Raw genomic sequence first — 21,262 nt, 5'->3', positions numbered from 1 at the left:
CACTTTGTTGGTTGTGCAACATGCCACAAGATTACATCCCTTGGTGCACTTAAGGAAATGGGGATGTCATTGTCAAAAGAGTGGTCAGACACCAAGGTAACTTACAGTCGTAATGGTGCCCACCAGTACCAGTTGACATGTTTACGAAGTAAGATTTATAATCACAGCACATCAAAAAGCCACCTGAAAGCAGATACAATCACCAAAACTAGGTGTCCAATTGAAGGCTTAATTAGTAAACAACTAGAAGGGGATAGGGAGAAGACAACCACTCTGTTTCGCACTGCATACTCCATTGCAAAGAACAATAGGCCATACTCAGACTACCAAGAGTTGGTGGTTCTCCAACAGCAAAATGGCCTTGACATGGAAACCACTCTGCACTCCAGATACACAGCAGCAAGTTTCATTGATCACACAGCAAATGAGATGAGAAAGAAAATAGTGGAACACATACTAACCCAAAATGAGAAATGTAGTGTTCTTATTGATGAGTCCACAACACTTAGTAAAAAGTCTGTTTTGGTGGTGTACTTGACCTCCGTTATAAAGAATGAGCCAACAGTGATTATTCTTGACCTGGTTTAGCTTGAAAGCCAATCTGCTGAGCAAATAACAACTAGTTTACTGTCCTGCCTACACAAATATGGACTGAAAGAAAACTTTTTAAAGGAAAACTTCATAGCTTTTGCTTGTGATGGTGCAAGTGTTATGTTGGGTAGAAAATCTGGGGTAGCTACCCACCTACAGCAGAAATATCCTCAACTCATAGTTTTGCATTGCCTTAATCACAGGTTAGAACTGGCAGTGGGAGACGCAGTTAAAGAAGTAACTAACATTAACAATTTTACCACTTTTATGGACAAACTTTACACCCTCTACCACAAGTCACCAAAGAACTGTCGTGAACTGGCTGAGCGGGCACAAGAAGTGGAAGTTCATCTGCAGAAGATTGGAAGGGTGCTTGATGTTCGTTGGGTTGCCAGTAGCTTCAGAACCATTAAAGCTGTGTAGAGGTCATACAAAGCCCTCCATTGCCTTTTTATTGCTGCAGCAGAAGATGCCAAAACGGATGAAAAAGTAAAGGCCATGTACAAAGGCTTGATGACCAGGATGGAATCACAGGAGTTCCTATGTGATTTAGGGTTAATGTATGACGCATTATAGGAAATAGCACTCTTATCCCTGAATTTGCAACAAAGAGGGATGACACTACCAAAAGCAGACAAGCTTATGAGAAGGACGACTCGGCAGCTCTCCTCTATGATAGTGGTTTCAGGTGAAAAAAGGCAGGAAGCCCTGGATACTTAAGAGAAAAAAAGAGTTTCATGGCATCTCCTTAAAAGCTAATGTGAGAATGAAGCAGACTGCTTCAACACACTTCCTTGAATCCCTCATCAAGAACATGGAGGAGAGGTTATTTACAACTGCATCAAGCAAAAATTCAAGTGTGTCAGCTGAAAATACCTTGATGTATGTGGACTTGCTTGAAAAGTTTAAAGTTTTAGAACCAGCAAACTGGCCTGAGCCCTTGTATGAACATTATGGAGAGATTTGCATCAAACAGTTTGCACATCAGTTTACATTTGACACAAGAAGTGTTCTTGAGGGGTTTCGAGATTATAAAGAGGACACCAGAGTCATACCAGATGGATTGGCCCCACTAACCAATATCACGAACCTAATACCTGTGAGCAGTGCTGAATGTGAACGAGGATTCAGTCTAATGAATACTATCATCAGCCCTCTACAGATCAATCTCCTGCTGAAGAATGTTTCTGCCCTAATTTTTGTCAACCTGAATGGCCCTCCATTGCAAAAATGGAACCCAAAAGTGTATGTCATGTCTTGGTTGTTAAAACACAGGGAAGCCTCTGATATGTGGTCACGCACATGTAAGCCAACACCTCTGGATGTGGACAAAGAGGCACTCTGGGCATTGTTGTCCTAAAGAGGAACCAATAGTTGTTCTTGTCATTGCCATTGAAATCTGTGATTAAAAACACACACATGCAGACAAGAATTTTGAATGTGGCCAACATACTGACTTCAGTTATTCAAAATGATTAGTTTTATTTGGTTTTCTGGCAAGTGTTCAGACAATGAGGTCTGCAAGCAAATGTGATAAACTGCAAATATTAGTTGTCACCGGTTTCATGTGTAACAGCTATGTATTGTATATTAATACATTGTTTATGATCACATATTGTATCCACACTAGTGCTCTTTAGCGCTTCAAATTACTTACTGTATTTGCAGTGTAGCTCATATCAGATAATTATTAATGTGAATCAAAATATTTTAATATCAACATTTGCAAATCATGTTTGGTGGAATGTGTGTTCAGTCCAGATGATTTTTTTAGATTAATAACCTGATTAATTACCTACACTAGGCCTTCCTTTTTAGTAGACTTGCATCAAATGCAATTAATTGATACTGTTTAAAAATTTAATACGTTTTCAATTATATTGATGAATGATTTGTTGTGTCAAAATTATCTGGAGAAATTCATAGTTTACCCACCATTTTTTTTTTACCACTACATCACTGATTATATTACCCTGGAATAAGTTTTAAAAAATTAGTTACCATAGCTGCTATGAGGCTTCTAGCACTGCTGCTGAGGGAGTGACAGAAAATTTCAAGTAGGTATAGCTGCAGGCCAAAGACCTCCAAATGGGTGGGGTAACTCCAAATGGGGGTGGGGTTACTTCAAATGGGGGTTTCAGTAACTCCAGAAGGGGCGTCACTTCAACTCACGGTTGAGGTAAGGGAAAGGGTTAGGTTAGGGTCTCCCTATATCTTCAATGGCAATATGGAGTTCACACCCCTTTTTGGACAATTTGGCCTATTTCTCTCTTCTTAATGCTGTTATCCAGCGTTGTATATTTTTATCTTCTTTTGCAAAGTTGTGAAAGCGTAGTACATGATTTTTTCTTATGCTGTTGGAGCAAAAGGGTAAGCAAAAATTACATTTGCTGTGGTCTCCCATTCACCACCCTTCAAGTTTATCCAACTATGATGACTTCTGCTTCATGAACGTGGACGTGTGAAAAGGGTCCATAGATAGGATCTGAATGTTATCACTGATCTGTCATGAGTTCTAGTCCTAGTTGTGAAAGTTCCATTCAATGGACCTTAATCTTGAAAGATGTTATATTTAATTTGACAAGAATGAAAAAGAGGCTTCAATGGGCTGTACTGTTGTAGCTTGGTGTCTAAAGTTCAGCCGAAGAAGCACTGACAACAGTGATTGGATTGTAAAAAAAAAAAAAAATACCTACAATAATTTCCATCTTGCTGTGTGGCAATAAAAGCTTATTCTATTCTATTCTATTCTAAATTGTATATAGTTTAAATTAATTAAAAATTATGTGTGGGCTTTCTTTCAGAGCTTGCAGAACAAATATTATGAGCACCTGGCAGTAAGCAATGAGTGTGTGTTGACTGAAAAAGGCTCCAAATCTTTCTCCTCCCACTGAGACTTCATGAGGAATGAGAGATGACCATGCACGGCCACTGGTCCTTCAACACCCTGGCTGTCATCTTAATCCTGCTATCTACTGCAGGTAAGATCATACATACCCACCTACTAGACCAGAGGATCCAGTTTCAGAATTATTACGGTCCCTCCGTTCTGTCTACTCACTAACACCAGGGTTATTATAGTTTTGAAAATTTCACTAGTTTTTATTTTTATTTAGTTTTGGTTTTAAATTTTAGTTTAGTTTTAATTAGTTTTAATGGCACGTACATTTTTTATTTATTTATTTATTTTATTTATTTATTATGTCTCTTTTTAGATTTTAATTAGTCTTAATATAGTTTTAGTTTTAATACCTTATAATACCACAAAACATCTGTAACACTTTACAATAAGGTTCCATATGTTAACATTAGTTAACTACATTAGTTTTTATTTACAGCACATATTAATCTTGGTTAATGTTAATTCCAACATATATTAGTACATTTTTTTTTTACATTAAAATGTATGTTAATATATGGTACATATGGTTGTGAACTAAAATTAACAATTGTAGATTTATAAATTATCATTAACCAAGATTAATAAATGCTATTAAAAAAATAGTAACACTTTATAATAAGGTTCCATTTGTTAACATTAGTTGACTACATCAATAAACATGAACTAACAATAAACAATACTTTTACAGCATTGGCATTTGGCATTAGCCAATGTTAATTTTAACATGTACCAGTACATTTTTAAAATTCAAAGTTATATTCTTTAACATTAGTAGTTGATGCTGTATGAACTAACTACAATGCATCCGGAAAGTATTCACAGCGCTTCACTTTTTCCACATTTTGTTATGTTACAGCCTTATTCCAAAATGGATTAAATTCATTATTTTCTTCAAAATTCTACAAACAATATCCCATAATGACAACATGAAAGAAGTTTGTTTGAAATCTTTGCAAATTTATTAAAAATAAAAAACGAAAATAAATCACATGTACATAAGTATTCACAGCCTTTGCTCAATACTTTGTTGAAGCACCTTTGGCACCAATTACAGCCTCAAGTCTTTTTGAGTATGATGCTACAAGCCTGGCACACCTATTTTTGGGCAGTTTCTCCCATTCTTCTTTGCAGGACCTCTCAAGCTCCATCAGGTTGGATGGGGAGTGTCGGTGCACAGCCATTTTCAGATCTCTCCAGAGATGTTCAATCGGGTTCAAGTCTGGGCTCTGGCTGGGCCACTCAAGGACATTCACAGAGTTGTCCCGGAGCCACTCCTTTGTTATCTTGGCTGTGTGCTTAGGGTCGTTGTCCTGCTGGAAGAAGAACCTTCGCCCCAGTCTGAGGTCCAGAGCGCTCTGGAGCAGGTTTTCATCAAGGATGTCTCTGTACATTGCTGCATTCATCTTTCCCTCGTTGCTGACTAGCCAGTTCCTGCCGCTGAAAAAAGCAGCTGCTGCCACCAACATGCTTCACTGTAGGGATGGTATTGGCCAGATGATGAGCGGTGCCTGGTTTCCTCCAGACATGACGCTTGCCATTCAGGCCAAAGAGTTCAATCTTTGTTTCTCATGGTCTGAGAGTCCTTCAGGTGCCTTTTGGCAAACTCCAGGTAGGCTGTCATGTGCCTTTTACTGAGGAGTGGCTTCCATCTGGCCACTCTACCATACAGGCCTGATTGGTGGAGTGCTGCAGAGATGGTTGTTCTTCTGGAAGGTTCTCCTCTCTCCACAGAGAAATGCTGGACCTCTGTCAAAGTGACCATCGGGTTCTTGGTCACCTCCCTGACTAAGGCCCTTCTCCCCCGATCGCTCAGTTTGGCCAGGCGGCCAGCTCTAGGAAGAGTCCTAGTGGTTCCAAACTTCTTCCATTTACGGATTTCTTCAATGCTGCAGAAAGTTTTCTGTACCCTTCCCCAGATCTGTGCCTTGATACAATCCTGTCTTGGAGGTCTACAGACAATTCCTTGGACTTCATGGCTTGGTTTGTGCTCTGACATGCACTGTTAACTGTGGGACCTTATATAGACAGGTGTGTGCCTTTCCAAATCATGTCCAATCAATTTGAATTTACCACAGGTGGACTCCAGTCAAGTTGTAGAAACATCTCAAGGATGATCAGTGGAAACAGGATGCACCTGAGCTCAATTTTGAGTGTCATGGCAAAGGCTGTGAATACTTATGTACATGTGATTTTTTTTTTTTTTTTTTATACATTTGCAAAGATTTCAAACAAACTTCTTTCACATTGTCATTATGGGGTGTTGTTTGTAGAATTTTGAGGAAAATAATAAATTTAATCCATTTTGGAATAAGGCTGTAACAAAACAAAATGTGGAAAAAGTGAAGCGCTGTGAATACTTTCCGGATGCACTGTATGTACAATGAACAATTGTATTTTTATAAATTAACATTAACTAAGATGAATAAATGCAGTAAAAATATAGTTTTATTGTTAGTTCATGATACCTAATCCATTAACCAATTTAAAAAAAAAAGGAACCTTATTGTAAAATGTTACCAAAAATATTGTTTTTTGTTTGTTCATGCATTTACTAATATTAACTATAGGCTACAACCTTATTGTAAAGTGTTCCCCTGCATGTGATAACAATTTGTCAGAAGCTACTTGTGCTTAAAATGCCATGAGAGATAAAACACATTTATTTTTCAAATTTACAACTACACAGTATACTGCAGCACTTGCTGACATGAATAAAATGTGCTATAAATGTTCCATTGTTGATACATTCAGCCGTAACTACACAGACATCTCCTCAGCATTTACTGTATCAGCAGCATGGACTGGAAACACACGGGTCTTGTGTCAAACAGCCCACACCAGAGAACAACTAGTCAATTAGACCCTGTTTACGCACTTGGTATTAAGATGGTCTTGGGTGATCCAATCACATGTGCTAAGGTGAGACACATCACTGTTTACACCTGGCCGCTTAAATGCATCTCCTATGATCATTTGTGTTCGGATTTGGAGGTGAGGGTCTCTGTTTCATGACAACATGCATTAATCACTATGTCAGTGTGTTACTGCATGATAATAAAGTGCAACAAAGTCAGAAAAGACAAAGAAGGCGTGAAAAAAACCGGCGCGCTGTTTCTCCCAGATGCGGTTGAAATTTAATGTAAGCACAAGCAGAATTATTTGTTAATTTAGTGTAATACCTGTATTAAAGGAGCTTCAGGAGTTCATGTTTCTCATCTGTGTTGATATCAGACACACTAAAGAAGATCCGTTAAGCTCTCGTGATTGTGTTTGTATCTGCTTTTTTAAATTTTCCAATTGGACGGTTATTTCTTTTTGAAGCCGCTTGTAAACAGCAAAGTTTAAACTCTTGTTTTTGTGCAGCAGTTGACTGATAGGTGAGGGGTGGCACTTCACTGCTGCCGGGACACATACAGGATGGATTAGTGTTTACACATCAAATGTGATGTAGTCAGACGTGTTTTTGACCACATTCTTATGTGGTTTTTGTGATCTGATCACAAAATGTTTTAGACACCATTTAGACCTGTATTTAGATCTAACCACATGTGATTAGATCACCTGAAACGCATCTTAATACCAGGTGGAATCAGGGTCTTATTTGCCAAAGTTTCCAAAGTTCATGGAATGAAATATATTCAGAAGTTTTGTTTGAGGTCAACTAAATTAGGCTACAAGGCTATGTTCACACAGGCAGAAAAAATCGTTTTGGTTACTGATGTTACCTCTGTTCCCTGATGGAGGGAACGAGATGTTGTGTCAATGTAGTGACACTAGGGGTTCGATCTTGAGAGCCCCAATCACCTTTGCTTAAAATAGAAAAGGCCAATGAGAATTGGTGAGTGGAATCTGCATGCCACTCTCCGCCCCAGACATACGGGTATAAAAGTAGATGGCGTGCACCACTCATTCAGATTTATGCTGAAGAGCCGATAGAGAGTCCCGGCCATGTCAGCGGCCGGTTCAGCACCGCGGCAGGAGGGACACAACGTCTCATTCCCTCCATCAGGGAACAGAGGTTACATCAGTAACCAAAACTTTCCCTGTCTGTCACTCACTCGACGTTGTGTCGATGTAGTGACACTAGGGGTTCCTATAGGAAACGCCGCAGGCGCTGAACCGTGTCACGAGGTACGGAAGAGTGGACACGGGAAAGCTGCTGCGTGCCTCGCAGCGAGCGCTCAACCATGTCGTGACCTTCCAGCGAGTTAAGTAAGGCATCTCCCTAGTCCTGTTAAGGGGGGAGGAGGCACTTACCCAAGGTGGCTACCCGTGGAGCCTTTCCTGATTTGCTGTAAAGCAGTTTCCCGCCGAGCACTTTCTAGAATAGCACTGGGAAGTGCTCTTCCCTCTCCAGGAGGGAGGGCACTACGGAGACCACATCCTACCGGAGGGAGGTTAACATGTGGAAAATACCTCACATGGATTTACCAACGGGGAAGTTCACATATGGAATGATACCACCGGAGGACCCTATCTACAGAGAGGGTACGCAGCAACAGTGGCCGAGGTAGAGAAAGCTCTGGCAAGGGGAAACACAGGGTTCACCTACGGGGAAACCGAAAAGTGGAAACTCATCATATGGGATTACCAAGGGAAATCACCATGTATGGAGCACACGGGCTCACCTGAAAAGGGGCATACCATGAGTACTAGGCCTGGTGCCGTAACTCCTCTGCCGAGTTCGTCACCGAACAGTGCTTAAGAATAAAGAGGCGTCCAGGGTTCACCGGATACGGGGAACTGTTATGGACAAAAGGCACACATTATCACCTTTGAAAAAGGGGAAAGGCGCAATGCAAGCGGTACACCCAACTGGCCGCCCGGCCTACCTGCTGTTACCGCGTAACACTCAGGTCGAAACCGGCTCTATGCGTAGGTTGTAAAACCTCATGAAGGTGGGTGTAGCCCAACCTGCAGCTCTGCGTATGTCTGCTAGAGAGGCCCCCCTTGCCAGTGCCCAGGAGGACGCAACACCTCTAGTGGAGTGCGCCCGGACTCCCAAGGGGCACGAGGATGGTGTGCGAGGAAAATGCTCGTCCTCCCTGACTTTGCACAGAGTCTTTGCAATGAGGCTCACAGGAGGAAACTCATACTTGTGTAGCCCCCGAGGCCAGCTGTGCGCCAAGGCATCTGTGCCCAGGGGGGCCTCGGACAGGGAGTACCAAAGGGGCAGTGAGAGGACCCTTGGGAGGCGAACAGGTCTACCTGTGCCTCCCCGAATCTCTCCCAAATCAGCTGGACTATGTGGGGGTAGATCTCCACTCCCTGCGGAGCATTACCTGCAGTGAGAGCGCGTCCGCTGCATGGTTGAGGATGCCCGGAAGGTGAGTGGCTTGCAGAGACTTCAACATCTGCTGACTCCAAAGGAGGAGGCGGCGGGCGAATTGCGACATGCAACGTGAGCGTACGCCGCCTTGGCGGTTTATGTATGCTATGGTTGCTGTGTTGTCAGTCCAGACCAACACATGCTTGCCCTGAATCAACAGCCAAAGCCTCTTCAGGGCCAGCAATACCACCAGCAACTCTAAGCAGTTGATGTGCCATTGGAGTCGGGGCCCTGTCCAGAGCCCCAACACTGCCTGCCCATTGCACACAGTGCCCCAGCCCGAGTTCAAGGCGTCTGTCGTGACCACATCTCTCCAGCCTTGAGAACTGCTCTAGGGGAACACCTGCCCAGGGCAAACAAATGCCAGGTCCGACCAAGGGCTGAAAGTCTGACAGCACTGTGGCATGATGGTCACACACCAGGTGCCGTGGCGCCATGCCAAACTCGGGACTCGAGTCTGTAGCCAGTGCTGAAGTGATCTCATATGCATCAACCCGAGGGGGAGAACCACTGCCAAGGATGCCATATGCCTCAGGAGCCTCTGAAATAGTTTCACTGGCACTGCTACCTTCTGCCTGAAGGTCTTCAGGCAGGTCAGCACTGACTGAGCACGTTCGGTCGTAAGACGTGCCTTAAGAGCGACCGAGTCCAACTCCATACCGAGAAAAGAGATGCTCTGCACAGGGGAGAGCTTGCTCTTTTCCCAGTTGACCTGAAGCCCGAGTCGGTCGAGGTGCTGAAGCACAAGGTCCCTGTGTGCACACAATAGATCTCGCGAGTGAGCTAGAATTAGCCAGTCGTCGAGATAATTGAGAATGTGTATGCCCTTTTCCTTCAGCGGGGGCCAGGACAGCCTCTGCAACCTTGGTAAAGACGCAAGGGGACAGGGACAGACCGAAGGGGAGGACTTTGTACTGGTATGCTCGTCCCTCGAATGCAAACCGAAGAAAGGGTCTGTGTCAAGGAAGGATCAATACGTGAAAGTACATGTCCTTCAGGTCGATGGTCATGAACCAATCCTGATGTCGTGCTGATGCCAGGATGTGCTTCTGCGGAAGCCTGTGTAAGGCTTTGTTCAAGGCACACAGATCCAAGATTGGGCGCGACCCACCCCCTCTCTTGGGCATGATAAAATAAGGGCTGTAAAAGCCCTTGCACAGCTCAGCTACGGGGACGGGCTCTATTGCTCCCTTTGCCAGAAGGACGGAGGCACCCTCGCCTCTCACCGTAGTGGAGAGGATGCCATTGAATCTGGGCGGACGTCTGGCATACTGGATCACGTAGCCGAGGCGAATCGTCCTGATGAGCCACCGCGAGGGGCTGGAGAGCACTAACCAGGCCTCCAGCCTCCGCGACAGTGGCACCAAGGGGACGACTGGACTTACCGTGCCCAGGCAGGGTGGTTCGCAGCAAGGCAGGGCAGGGCAGGCACCCCACCTGGAAGACAGCCCAGGGGGGCGTGCTGGTCCGCAAGCCCACAACGGTGGCCGGTGACGGGGGTGGGCATGCGACTCCAGAGACCAGCACACTTACCTGTTCGCTGGCCGTCTCTCGACGGAGAACGAGGGAATGGGAGGTACTCGCATTCGCCTGATTGACCGGAAAGACTTCCAGCTCCTGGCCGTTGCAAGTGCGCTGGCCCAGGGAATGAGGAAACTGCTCTTTTATTGACCAAGTGGGTGCCGAGGCCCAGAGGGCACTCGGCGATGGAATACTCACCACGCACTGACCCAAGGACGATGGTGGGGCTGGAGAGATCACCCAGGCCAGACCGGTCAGAAGTAGTTGCCTCATCCCTGGGCTGCCCATATCAGGACCTCCTCAAAGCCTATCTGGGGTTCTTGGGGGCCAGCTGAAGGACAGGTGGAGCCAACTTCCTGCGGGAGCATCTCTTTCTCTGAGGCCGGCATATGGGCTCCGATGGTACAGGAGCCGGGCCGGCACCGTAGGGGAATGGCTCTGGCGAGAAGCAGACGGGGCACGGGACTTCGGAGGCCTGAAGGCAGCCGAGTCGTGCCATGGCAGGATGTTCTTAATCGCCTCGGTCTGCTTCCTCACCATCGAGAACTGATGGGCGAAATCCTCGACAGTGTAACAAAAGGCAAAAGAAAGCGGACTTTCTCAGCGTCACGAATCTCTGCAAGGTTGAGCCACAGGTGCCACTCTTGGACCACAAGAGTGGACATCGTCCGGCCCAGAGCGCATGCCGTGACCTTCGTCGCATGTAAGGTGAGGTTGGTCGCAGTATGCAGTTCCTGCATCAGCCCCGGGTCGGTCCTACCCTTGTGCAGATCTTTCAGCGCCTTGGCCTGGTGGACTTGCAGGATGGCCATGGCGTGCAGGACGGAAGCGCCCTGACCCGCGGCATTGTAAGTCTTCGTCATTAAAGAGGAAGAGATCTTACAGGCCTTGGAAGGGAGCCTTGGTCGGTTGCGCCAGGTGGCTGCGCCCTGCAGGCATAAATGCACCACTACGGCCTGCTCTACCTGGGGAAGCTCGACATATCCCTTAGCCACTCCGCCGTCAAGGGTAGTCAGAGTGGATAAGCCCACGAAGCATGTATGGGCAGAAAAAGGTGCCTTCCATGACTTCGTTAGCTCCTCGTGCACTTCCAGGAAGAAAGGCACCGGGGCGGGGCGCAGCCGTGAGTCGCACTCCGAGCCCAGAAACCAATCATCCAGCCGCGAATGCTCAGGGCAGAGTGGAGGGTTCCACTCCGCCCGGGCAAGCACGGCTGCTATCTCAGCGTCCGCCTCATCCTGTACTCTACCGCCCGTGGGCGGGAGCTCAGAAGATTCGTCCGCTTCCGATAGCAGAAGCCCACCCTCCGATGCTGCGGTCAAAAGCTCATCCTCGTTGCGAGCCACGAATGACACATTAAACCCGCCCTGAGGCAGGCCGCCTGCATCGCTCAACAGCTCTTCCAGATAGAACGATCATGCTGGGGGATGGGAGGTCCGCGGGGGTTGAGCCGGAGGAAACGCTCCCATGTCCACATCCAGATCGCCTGCGGTGCTTGCCGACCCGGCCGGCTGAGCATCAGCCCAGGACGGACCAGGTTGAGGATCAGCCGCTGAGTAAAAGCAGATAGAGCACTGACCTAGTTGCTCTTTCTGCCAGGCAAAATGGGCTATGATTTTTTAGACAAGCATCAAACATGTGTGGGGAGAAAAACAAAGTCTATCATGTAATCGAAAACAATTCATGGGCCATCTACTAAATGCAAAATAAACTACATGCAATGTTTTCAACTAGCATTTGTGGATCAGTTCCAACAGCAATTGCCATTAGTGGTCTGCTAGTTATCATGAAACAAAAATCAACTGTAAAAGTCTTACGTTTAGGACCTCATAGTCATAGAATGATGCATTAGCCCACCCTGAAACAAATTAATTGCTGTACACTGTTTTTGTATATATTATGAATAGCAATGCAGAACATGTATATTGTGGTTAAATAACACTGTCTTTATTTATTATTAGAGTCCAGATGAAGATTAGATCATATCATTGGCTGTTGGCTAAGTTCACTAATGGTTTACTCTTGCAAGCATGACATACAAATATTTGACCTCATCTTTACTTGAAGAAGTCTGAAAGTCTTTTCTGACTTTTTGTTGAACCTATAGTCCAACAACTTGACTTCAATTCCTTTGCATTCTACTCACATTTAACTAAATTTCCAGTCTAACAACTTGATTTTAATTACTTTGCATTCTACTCACATATCATTTCAAGCATCTCTCTTTAGAGAAAGTTGATAGAATGACAACTACATTTTCCTATGTGTCTTGGTAGACACCTTAGCAATGCAACCATAGTGTTCATAATAGGAATGGTTTCATTATTTTTAAAAATGAGATTTGAGAGTTAATGCAGAGGGTGAACATTTCGTGAACAACAACTTAATTTCGGTCAGAAGAAAGAAAGAAAATAATATAGGTTTGAACATGGGGATGATGACAAAATTTTCATATATAGGTAAACTATTCCTTTGAAATTGGAAGGTTGGCTACTGGTAACTAAGTATTCGAGAGCAGATTAACAAGAATTTACATCGTAATTACTTCTGTCTCTTTCTTCTGTGCTAGCACCTATACTACTCCATCCACCTTGAGAGCTTGGCAGTACAACACTGCAGATGTGGTTGAAATTTGTATGACAAATTGCCTGCTATGTTCCTCATTTGTAAGTCGCTTTTGATAAAAGCATCTGCTAAATGACTAAATGTAAATGTAAATGTAAATAATTGTCTCATTCTTTCAAGGTCACTTACTAGCATGGCTCTACTAAGTGCTCTTTTCCTGTTTGTCTGACAGAAACATTCTAATTGATTCTACTTACCAATGACTATCAGAAATAGAAACAAATTCATTCTACTTCTATCTCCTCTTAAGTATACCAACACAAATCCACACAAGCTCCTTTTTTGCAAAGGAACTAAAACTAAATTTGCTCAATTAGAACTCTCTAACCTTTCTTCAAATCTTTCGGAAAATGGTCTTCAAATGCAATCAACACCTACAACCACATTTCACAAAAGAAACAGCCATACGCCTGAAGACACACAGCTATACCCTCAAGCCTGATTCTGCCATTACATTAAAAGCCAGGGTGATAACAGATGTGTGCTTTGGAATGAGCTCTGGAGACTATGCTATTGAAACAGGGTGAGAATGAGAAAGGAAAGGAATAAAAAAACATTTGAAGAAATATTTAGGGGTATTTAAGCAATATGGGGTATTTAACTAAATTAAGTATTTTGGTCCTGCTCACATACTATCATAATATTTCAACTTAGACTTTTGAGATTGTTTATGTAACGCCTCAGCCACTTAAATGGAAGAGATGAATATCTCAAATTAACCAAAACCTGTCCTTAAAGTGAATAAGTAAGGAATTATTTTTATTTTTATTTTTACAAGCTTAATGGCTAAACGTCATGGAGAAATGGTGCACAATATCATTCATAAAACATTTTCCTGCCATTCTCCAGTTAATGTAGACATGTAAATTGTAACATAGACAATTACCAGAAGGTAACTTCAGGACAAGGCCCTTTTTGAAACATCTGTGAATATTAGATATTTCGTTCATGGAATGTTTTTCACAGTCATGTAGCTAGTTATAATGAGCGAAATCTATGGTCCACCATCATTATAAAACACAACCAGGTAGATCTGCTCTCTCCAGGAGTTCTGACAGAAAACACATGCTGACTCGCATCATCTGCCAAAACTCCCAGAAGAAGGTGAACTTTCACCTTTAAGAGTCCACACAGCTAGTCCATACCTCATGTTTGGCTTCATGAGGCATTAGACCACATCCAAAATCTGCTATTCCCTGAGGTTAATAGGCATAAACCGATCCATTTATGGTAACTTCAGTATCCTAACAACATTCAGTAGGCTCTCGTTACTAAGCTCACATTGGACAAAAATACTCTGGATTCAATCTTCATCTTATGTTTGCTCTGAGTTAAAGTCTTGTGTCCCTTTTGCATGAAACAAAAGACGTCATGGTTCACTTTTTAGCACTTCTTGCATGTCTTTATCTCAGCATGTGGCTTCTAAAGTATAGAAGCAGCAATCTGGTGAAGAGGACTTGCCAAGCACAGTATTAATTGAAGAGGACATGGGCTTACTGGCTAAATCAACTCAATGTGTCGTCTACAATTTGATATGCTCTGTGAGTGAAACTTTGGGTCTGACACTGTGTCCTAACCAAGCACAATGCGTTTCCAGCAACAAGCAATTTGCCTGTCCACAGGACTCCACACTGAATATGAATATGCAATGATTGTATCACATCACACAGCCAATCAGAAGATACAGTGCATTCAGGAAGTATTCAGACCCCTTCACCTATCTATATAAGGTCTTACAGCTGAAAATGCATATCAGAACAAAACCCAAGCCATGAGGTCAAAGGAACTGCCTGCAAAGCTCAGAGACAGAATTGTGTCGAGGCACAGATCTGGGGAAGGATACAAAACATTTTCAGCTGCATTGAAGGTTCCCAAGAGCACAATGGCCTCCATAATTCTTAAATGGAAGAAGTCTGGAACAACCAGGACTCTGCCTAGAGCTGGCAGCCCAGCCAAACTGAGCAATAGGGGAGAAGGGCCTTGGTAAGAGAGGTGACCAAGAACCTAATGGTCACTCTGGTTGAACTCCAGAGATCATGTTTGGAGATAGAAGAAACTTTCAGAAGGACAACCATCACTGCAACACTCCACCGATCTGGGCTTTATGGCAGAGTGGCCAGACTGAAGCCTCTCCTAAAGTGCAAGACATGCAAAAAAGCACCTGAAGGACTCTCAGACTGTGAGAAACAAGATTCTCTGGCCTGAAGAAATGAAGATTTAACTGTTTGGCCTCAATTCCTGCGCAATACCATACCAACGATGAAGCATGGTGGTGGTAGCATCATGCTGTGGGGGTGTTTTTCAGCAGCAGGTACTGGTGGACTGGTCAGGGTTGTAGGAAAGCTGAATGCAGCAAAATACAGAGATATCCTTAATGAAAACCTGGTCCAGAGCACTCAGGACCTCAGACTGGGCCAAAGGTTCACCTTCCAACAAGCCAGTGACCCAAAGCACACAGCCAAGGCAATGCAAGAGTGGCTTAGGTACAACTCTGTGAATGTCCTTGAGTGGCCCAGCCTGAGTCTGGACTTGAACCCAATCAAACATCTCTGGTGAGACCTAAAAATGGCAGACTTGAGGCTGTAATCACTGCCAAAGGTTTTTCAACTAAGAACTGAGTTAAGGGTCTGAATACTTATGTCAGTTTTTTCTTTAAAATAAATTTGCAGTTATCAAAACTCTGGTTTTTGCTTTGTCATTATGGGGTATGGAGTGTAGATTGATGTGAAAAATAAATAATATAAAGCATTTTAGCATAAGGCTGCAACATAACAAAATGAGAAAATGTGGTGTGGGGTTTTGGACCAGTGAAGCGGGGCTACTCTGTATGATACTGCAGAAAAAGATACCAAGCGACTGACAAAATATCCTGTTGTTTTTTGCAGCTGGCTAGGACAAAAACGTTTTTAACATTTCTATTGCTTGTTACTTTATCATGTAGTGTCTGTTTAGGACACTGTGTGAGAGAGACACTGGTATACTTCATTTTAGGGTTAATATCAGAGTTTCAGACCAGTCAGAAAGGTGACTGTCTACCTGGACATAGTGCGTGAACTCACACACATTTCATTCTCACTTCTGGTGAAATGAGCATGAACTGATGTGTTAGCTGTCAGCGCTGAAACCTTAGAGGGTGTTGATAAAACAGTGTACCAAAATCAAAACACTTCAATGCTCATGCTGCCATGGTAAATCAGAGGAGGAGGAGGATGGGAGGGGGGAATCTCCAACAGGTGGTTTTCATTTCACACACCAGCTTTTTCCTTTTGTTTTTTGTTTTTTCCCCCTACAAATATGAGAGACCTGCCTTATTGCCTGACTTATTGCCTATTTGGTTGATGGATATATTGCCTGAGCGCTGCCAAATAACTTTCCATGCAATACTGAGCTCTTTATGGGGTTAGAGGTGGTGCTGGAGGGCTCTTTGGCCCATGCTGCTGTCAGCACTGATTTATTCCGATCATTACCAGCCTCTCTGTGTGCCTGAACACTCCAATAATTGAGCGTTTTGGTCATTAGCAAGGGGTCAAATATGGCAAACATTAAAATGTTTCCTGTGTCATAATATTTTTGTCTTTTTTATTCAACTTCAATTCACGGCAATTAATGTTAAAGGGTCTTGTTTCTTTTCCAGTTCTTGAAAGTCTTTTCCAGGTCTGAACCACTTCTTTGCTTATTCATTGTTGGAGTTTGCGTCGTATCATGAGTGGCGACATGGCTCTGAATGAGAATTATTGCCCTGATTTAAAAAATAAATAAATCAGAATATACAGTTTAAAAGCTTGTGTGCCCTTACTCTTGGACATTTAAAATGTGTAGATCTGCTAAAGATTTATTTTGTCAACATTTAGGAGTACACTGGCATATCCCATACATGGACTCAGAGCTAATAGATGGACCAAAGGCCACAAAACCCTTTTGATTTCATGTGCCCTTTAAAGTTGAAGTATGTAATTTCTGCACTACTAGTGGCACCAAACGGAACAAAAAAGCAAGGTTCATCAAATCCAAGAGAGGAAATGATAGAGGACTCTAGTGTTCCTGTCCATTCCACTTACCAATCCTGCACTCTCAGACAGCTCTCATCTATATGTAAATGATGGCACGGTGCTTTCTTCTTTAGTAAAGCTGAATATGAAGCTTTAGAGACGAGCAGCTGCACTTTTTGAGTGAGTCTATGGGCACTGATGATGAGCAAAGAGAAACTGTTCAGGATTTTTCTTTGGAAAGTAAAGTAGTGAAAAATAGCCAAGATACTTCTTCATTGCCTTGTCATTAGAATGTTTCAGAGACTGTGCGAACATCATTATCTGAGCAATTACTGATGGCAGGATTGTTAAATGGTAAATTAGTTAGAGCTGTCTGCTTTGGTGTGAGACAAACATGTTTGTTGTGTCAGTTATGATATTAAAATCCCTCACTTGTACAGTGTGTATGGTTCTGGAACAGTTGAAATGTGCCATATCACTGACTTCAGAAAGTCAGAAAGAACATATTTGATGAATTTGGCTGTGTTCAGCCACCAAAGCTCTAATTATTGAATATATGAAAACTCTGCCCTGTAAATCTCTATCTCTCCTTTTTTCCACACTCTCCCCACTCTGTCTTTCTCTGTTCCACCCCAATAATCTCTATTGAGCATCTACACTACATGGCTAAAAGGATCTGGACTCCCCTTTCTAATTATCAGGTTTGGCTATTTCAGCTGTATTAATTACTAACAGGTACATAATCAAGTACAAACAAGAGCTCAGTCACTATCAGGTGCCACTGTCATAGGGTGCTACCAATATAATGGTTAACTTGACCTTTAACTTGATATAAAATTTCAACTGTGCTATTTGGTTGTTGATATCTTTTGTCAATGTACCGCATTAGAAGTCACTCATCCTACCTAAATTTAATCACTAATTATGTTTGAAATAGCTCAGTGCTTTATTTCCTTCATCCTCTGTTTTATCTCTCTACAGCTATCTCTGCACACTTCAGAGTGTGTGAGCCTTACACCGATCACAAGGGGCGCTATCACTTTGGTTTCCACTGTCCTCGACTCTCAGACAACAAGACCTACATATTTTGCTGTTACCATAACAATACAGCCTTCAAATACTGTTGCAACGAAACAGAGTTTCAGAGTGTGATGCAGCTCAACCTCACAACTAATTCAAACGGCTTTGCCCACAAGTAAGTGGTTGGTTTGATGCAGTAAATCTTATTTTCCCAACATGCACTTTGCATTTGATGCACTCTTACACTGTGTCCTGAAAAGGCGCGAGATTAGAAAAAGCTATCACTCCCATGTAAATCTGAGATTTTGTCCTAACCAACTGTATCAAGCTATTGCTTGGTGTCTGTTTTGGTCTAGTCTCATCCTCAGACTGCACAACCACGGAAAGCCTACAGTCCTTTCTCTAATTAGCCTTTTTCACAAGAATCAGAAACTACGTCACTGCAGGGTAAAGCTACTTCCGCTATGGGTTTTGCTGGTGTTTACATTTGCCTCTAATAATGCTTCTTACCTCTTCTGTATGGTCTGTTTTCCAACAAGTCACAACATGATATACACAGAAATTATTTATCATCTTTTTCCAGCTGATTCGGCTATTCAGGCAGCAGTCTCCTTTGAGTTTATGTGCTCAAATGCAGCACTGTGATGGTTTCTTAGCCAGCTCCCGTCTCATTAGCAGGAATATTCATTCAGCCGTTTCCCTCCTTCATCACCGTATCATGGGAAATACATTTTAAAAAGCAATATATATACTCCCAGCACAGATGCAAAAATATAAATTAAATTCAATATGTCTAACTGAACCTTGTATGAAACTCACAAAAATATTAAATGCAGTTTTTAAAAGTAAAAAGGCGGTTTTACACGGTACACGGTGGGTGGCAGGCTTTAAAATGCCACTTATTTTTTCATAAAGTCTTTTATAATTATAAATATTGCAAGCTTTTTTATATTAACGTAGAAGGTCCATGGCCCGTTTGTATACATCGCACAGTCGTCTATATTCCAAACATAAGCTGTACATGTTTTTGTAGTCTATTTTCACCTGGTACACCGACTTGTCCATTCACAGCTTCCCATGAGACTGTTTTCCGATTTATGCCTCTATATACACTCAAAGAATCGTTATATAGGTCATGAAATTCAGTAACAGCGAGTTTATTCTTCTACATGTCGTATTTGACTACAAAGAAGCTAAATGCCGTTTCATTGGTTGTGAATAAATTCAGCTCTGATTGGTCAGTGACAAGCGGCAGCCACGGAGAGATAAACTATTTTTATCATGTGCGGTGTGTGTGCAGCAAGCAGTCGTGCACAACAAAACAGCGGGATTCTCGTGAACGAGCTTGGAAAGCGGCACCGCTTCGACTGCCTCCGTTTTGCCGCCTGCCACATCTCTCTCTCATTGAAAATGAATAGGGAATGTGCAGTGACCACGTCCCATGTAAAACCACCTCAATCAAATTTAGTAATGAAACCAGTCTTGTCCTGTATAAAATGTATTTTATACAGGACAATGTATTATATTATATACGATGAACAGTAACCCCTCCATCCCAATAAAATATCAACATACAGCCTGGGTAGCTCAGCGAGTACTGACGCTGACTACCGGAGTGTGCGAGTTCAAATCCAGGGTGTGCTGAGTGACTCCAGTCAGGTCTCCTAAGCAACCAAATTGGCCCGGTTGCTAAGGAGGGTAGAATCACATGGGGTAACCTCCTTGTGGTCGCGATTAGTGGTTCTCGCTCTCAATGGGGCACGTGGTAAGTTGTGTGTGGATCACGGAGAGTAGCATGAGTCTTCACATGATGGGAGGCGCGGATTGACTGTCTCAGAAGCGGAGGCAACTGAGACTTGTCCTCCGCCACCCGGACTGAGGTGAGTAACCACGCCACCATGAGGACCTACTAAGTAGTGGGAATTGGGCATTCCAAACTGGGAGAAAAGGGGATTAAAAAAACAAAACATACAGCAATAAGAACTGTGCAATAAATAATGTATTTAATACTAATTATAACAACATCGTGTACATAACGTGGAATAAGCACTACATAGAATATTACAGCGCAATGTGATGAGGAGGAGGGCGGGGCCGGGCTGTGACTACGCATGTCTGGCCCCCAATTGGGCTAATCAGCCAAGGTATATAGTGATGATAGTTCTCTCGCGCGTGCATGCGAGCAAACACACAGAGCGCGAGGAGAGAGCACGCATCCATGGCGGTGATATACTGTATGTGTAGACTTATATATATATATATATATATATATATATATATATAAGTAGAGGTGGCTTCAAAATAAAAAGGTTGGGAACCACTGGTCTGGTGCATATTATCATTTAAAAAAAACAAAAAAAAAACAAACAGCATATACAGACACAGAATTGCTTCTTTGTGGTAGTTTATGTCATAGAAAATATATTAACATTGTATAACTTTCATGAAAAACCCATTAAGCATTAATGCATTATACAATGCTTAATAGACAGTTAAAACTGAAAATACATTAATGTAGTTATGAATGTCATGAAAGTTTGATTTGAAAGATTTAAATATTGATGAACTAGCTACTAATCTGTTAAGAATTTGGCCTACCTACATTATATGTTTGTTAATGGCAAATGGAAGTATAAAGTTTAATCAATATATTATTAGTTTATTAGTGGCTTAAGGAGATCCATCAGCACTGATGTAGTTTGGTGCTTCCTGTAAGGCTAATTTAAGAAATAATAATTTGAAAAGGTTCATCAGAGAAGACGTCCTTTGTCATGTATGAAGAATCTTTTGTTAATGAATTCTGTAGTAATTTTTAATGCATGCATGCTCTGTTGTGATACATTACCAGCTATATCAACCTGAACACTGACTGTGTCCCTAAATACCGCTAAGCACAACACCCCCCAGTCAAACACAATGTAATATTGGAGAGAGAGAGAGATGACAGAAGTGTCCCTGGTTATGAAAGTGTCCATGGTGCAAGTGATCAGATGCGCTGCTTCTTATTCTGGAGCTGTTCAGGGAGGGGAGCAAGCTGCCAATGATTTTCTCTGCACACAACGTGCTGTTTTCTCTTGCAATAATGCACAGCCGACCCAAACAGACACAGAGAATGAAAAGACAGCGAATTCACAAGTTATTTATAATCGATGTAGTCTAGGGCTAGTAGCAGCCTGAATTTCTCACAGAATATGCTGGATTCAGTCAAGTTATGCCTTCCTCAAAATTGTCAGAATGTTCTTTACCATAATCAAGATCCTAATTAGAGCTCTGTAGAGTCAACAA

General features: G+C 42.8%; 2 protein-coding genes across 3 annotated transcripts in view; one reads left to right on the top strand and one right to left on the bottom strand.

Annotated features, from left to right (window-relative positions):
- The window catches only part of LOC127434848 (prestin-like), a 230,607-nt gene that overhangs the window by 104,514 nt on the left and 104,831 nt on the right, over positions 1–21,262 (bottom strand). The gene's annotated exons all lie outside the window — the stretch shown is intronic.
- The window catches only part of LOC127434855 (protein shisa-like-1a), a 65,234-nt gene that overhangs the window by 19,786 nt on the left and 24,186 nt on the right, over positions 1–21,262 (top strand). For both annotated transcript variants that reach the window (XM_051687876.1, XM_051687875.1), the window contains exons 2-3: positions 3,396–3,572; positions 17,939–18,152. In XM_051687876.1, coding sequence (XP_051543836.1) covers positions 3,506–3,572; positions 17,939–18,152 — 281 coding nt within the window. In that variant the 5' untranslated portion in view covers positions 3,396–3,505. The remainder of the gene's footprint in view (positions 1–3,395; positions 3,573–17,938; positions 18,153–21,262) is intronic.

Source organism: Myxocyprinus asiaticus, chromosome 45 (assembly GCF_019703515.2).
Source record: "Myxocyprinus asiaticus isolate MX2 ecotype Aquarium Trade chromosome 45, UBuf_Myxa_2, whole genome shotgun sequence".
Taxonomy (NCBI): Eukaryota; Metazoa; Chordata; class Actinopteri; order Cypriniformes; family Catostomidae; genus Myxocyprinus; species Myxocyprinus asiaticus.
This window is presented reverse-complemented; position numbering and strand designations above follow the sequence as displayed.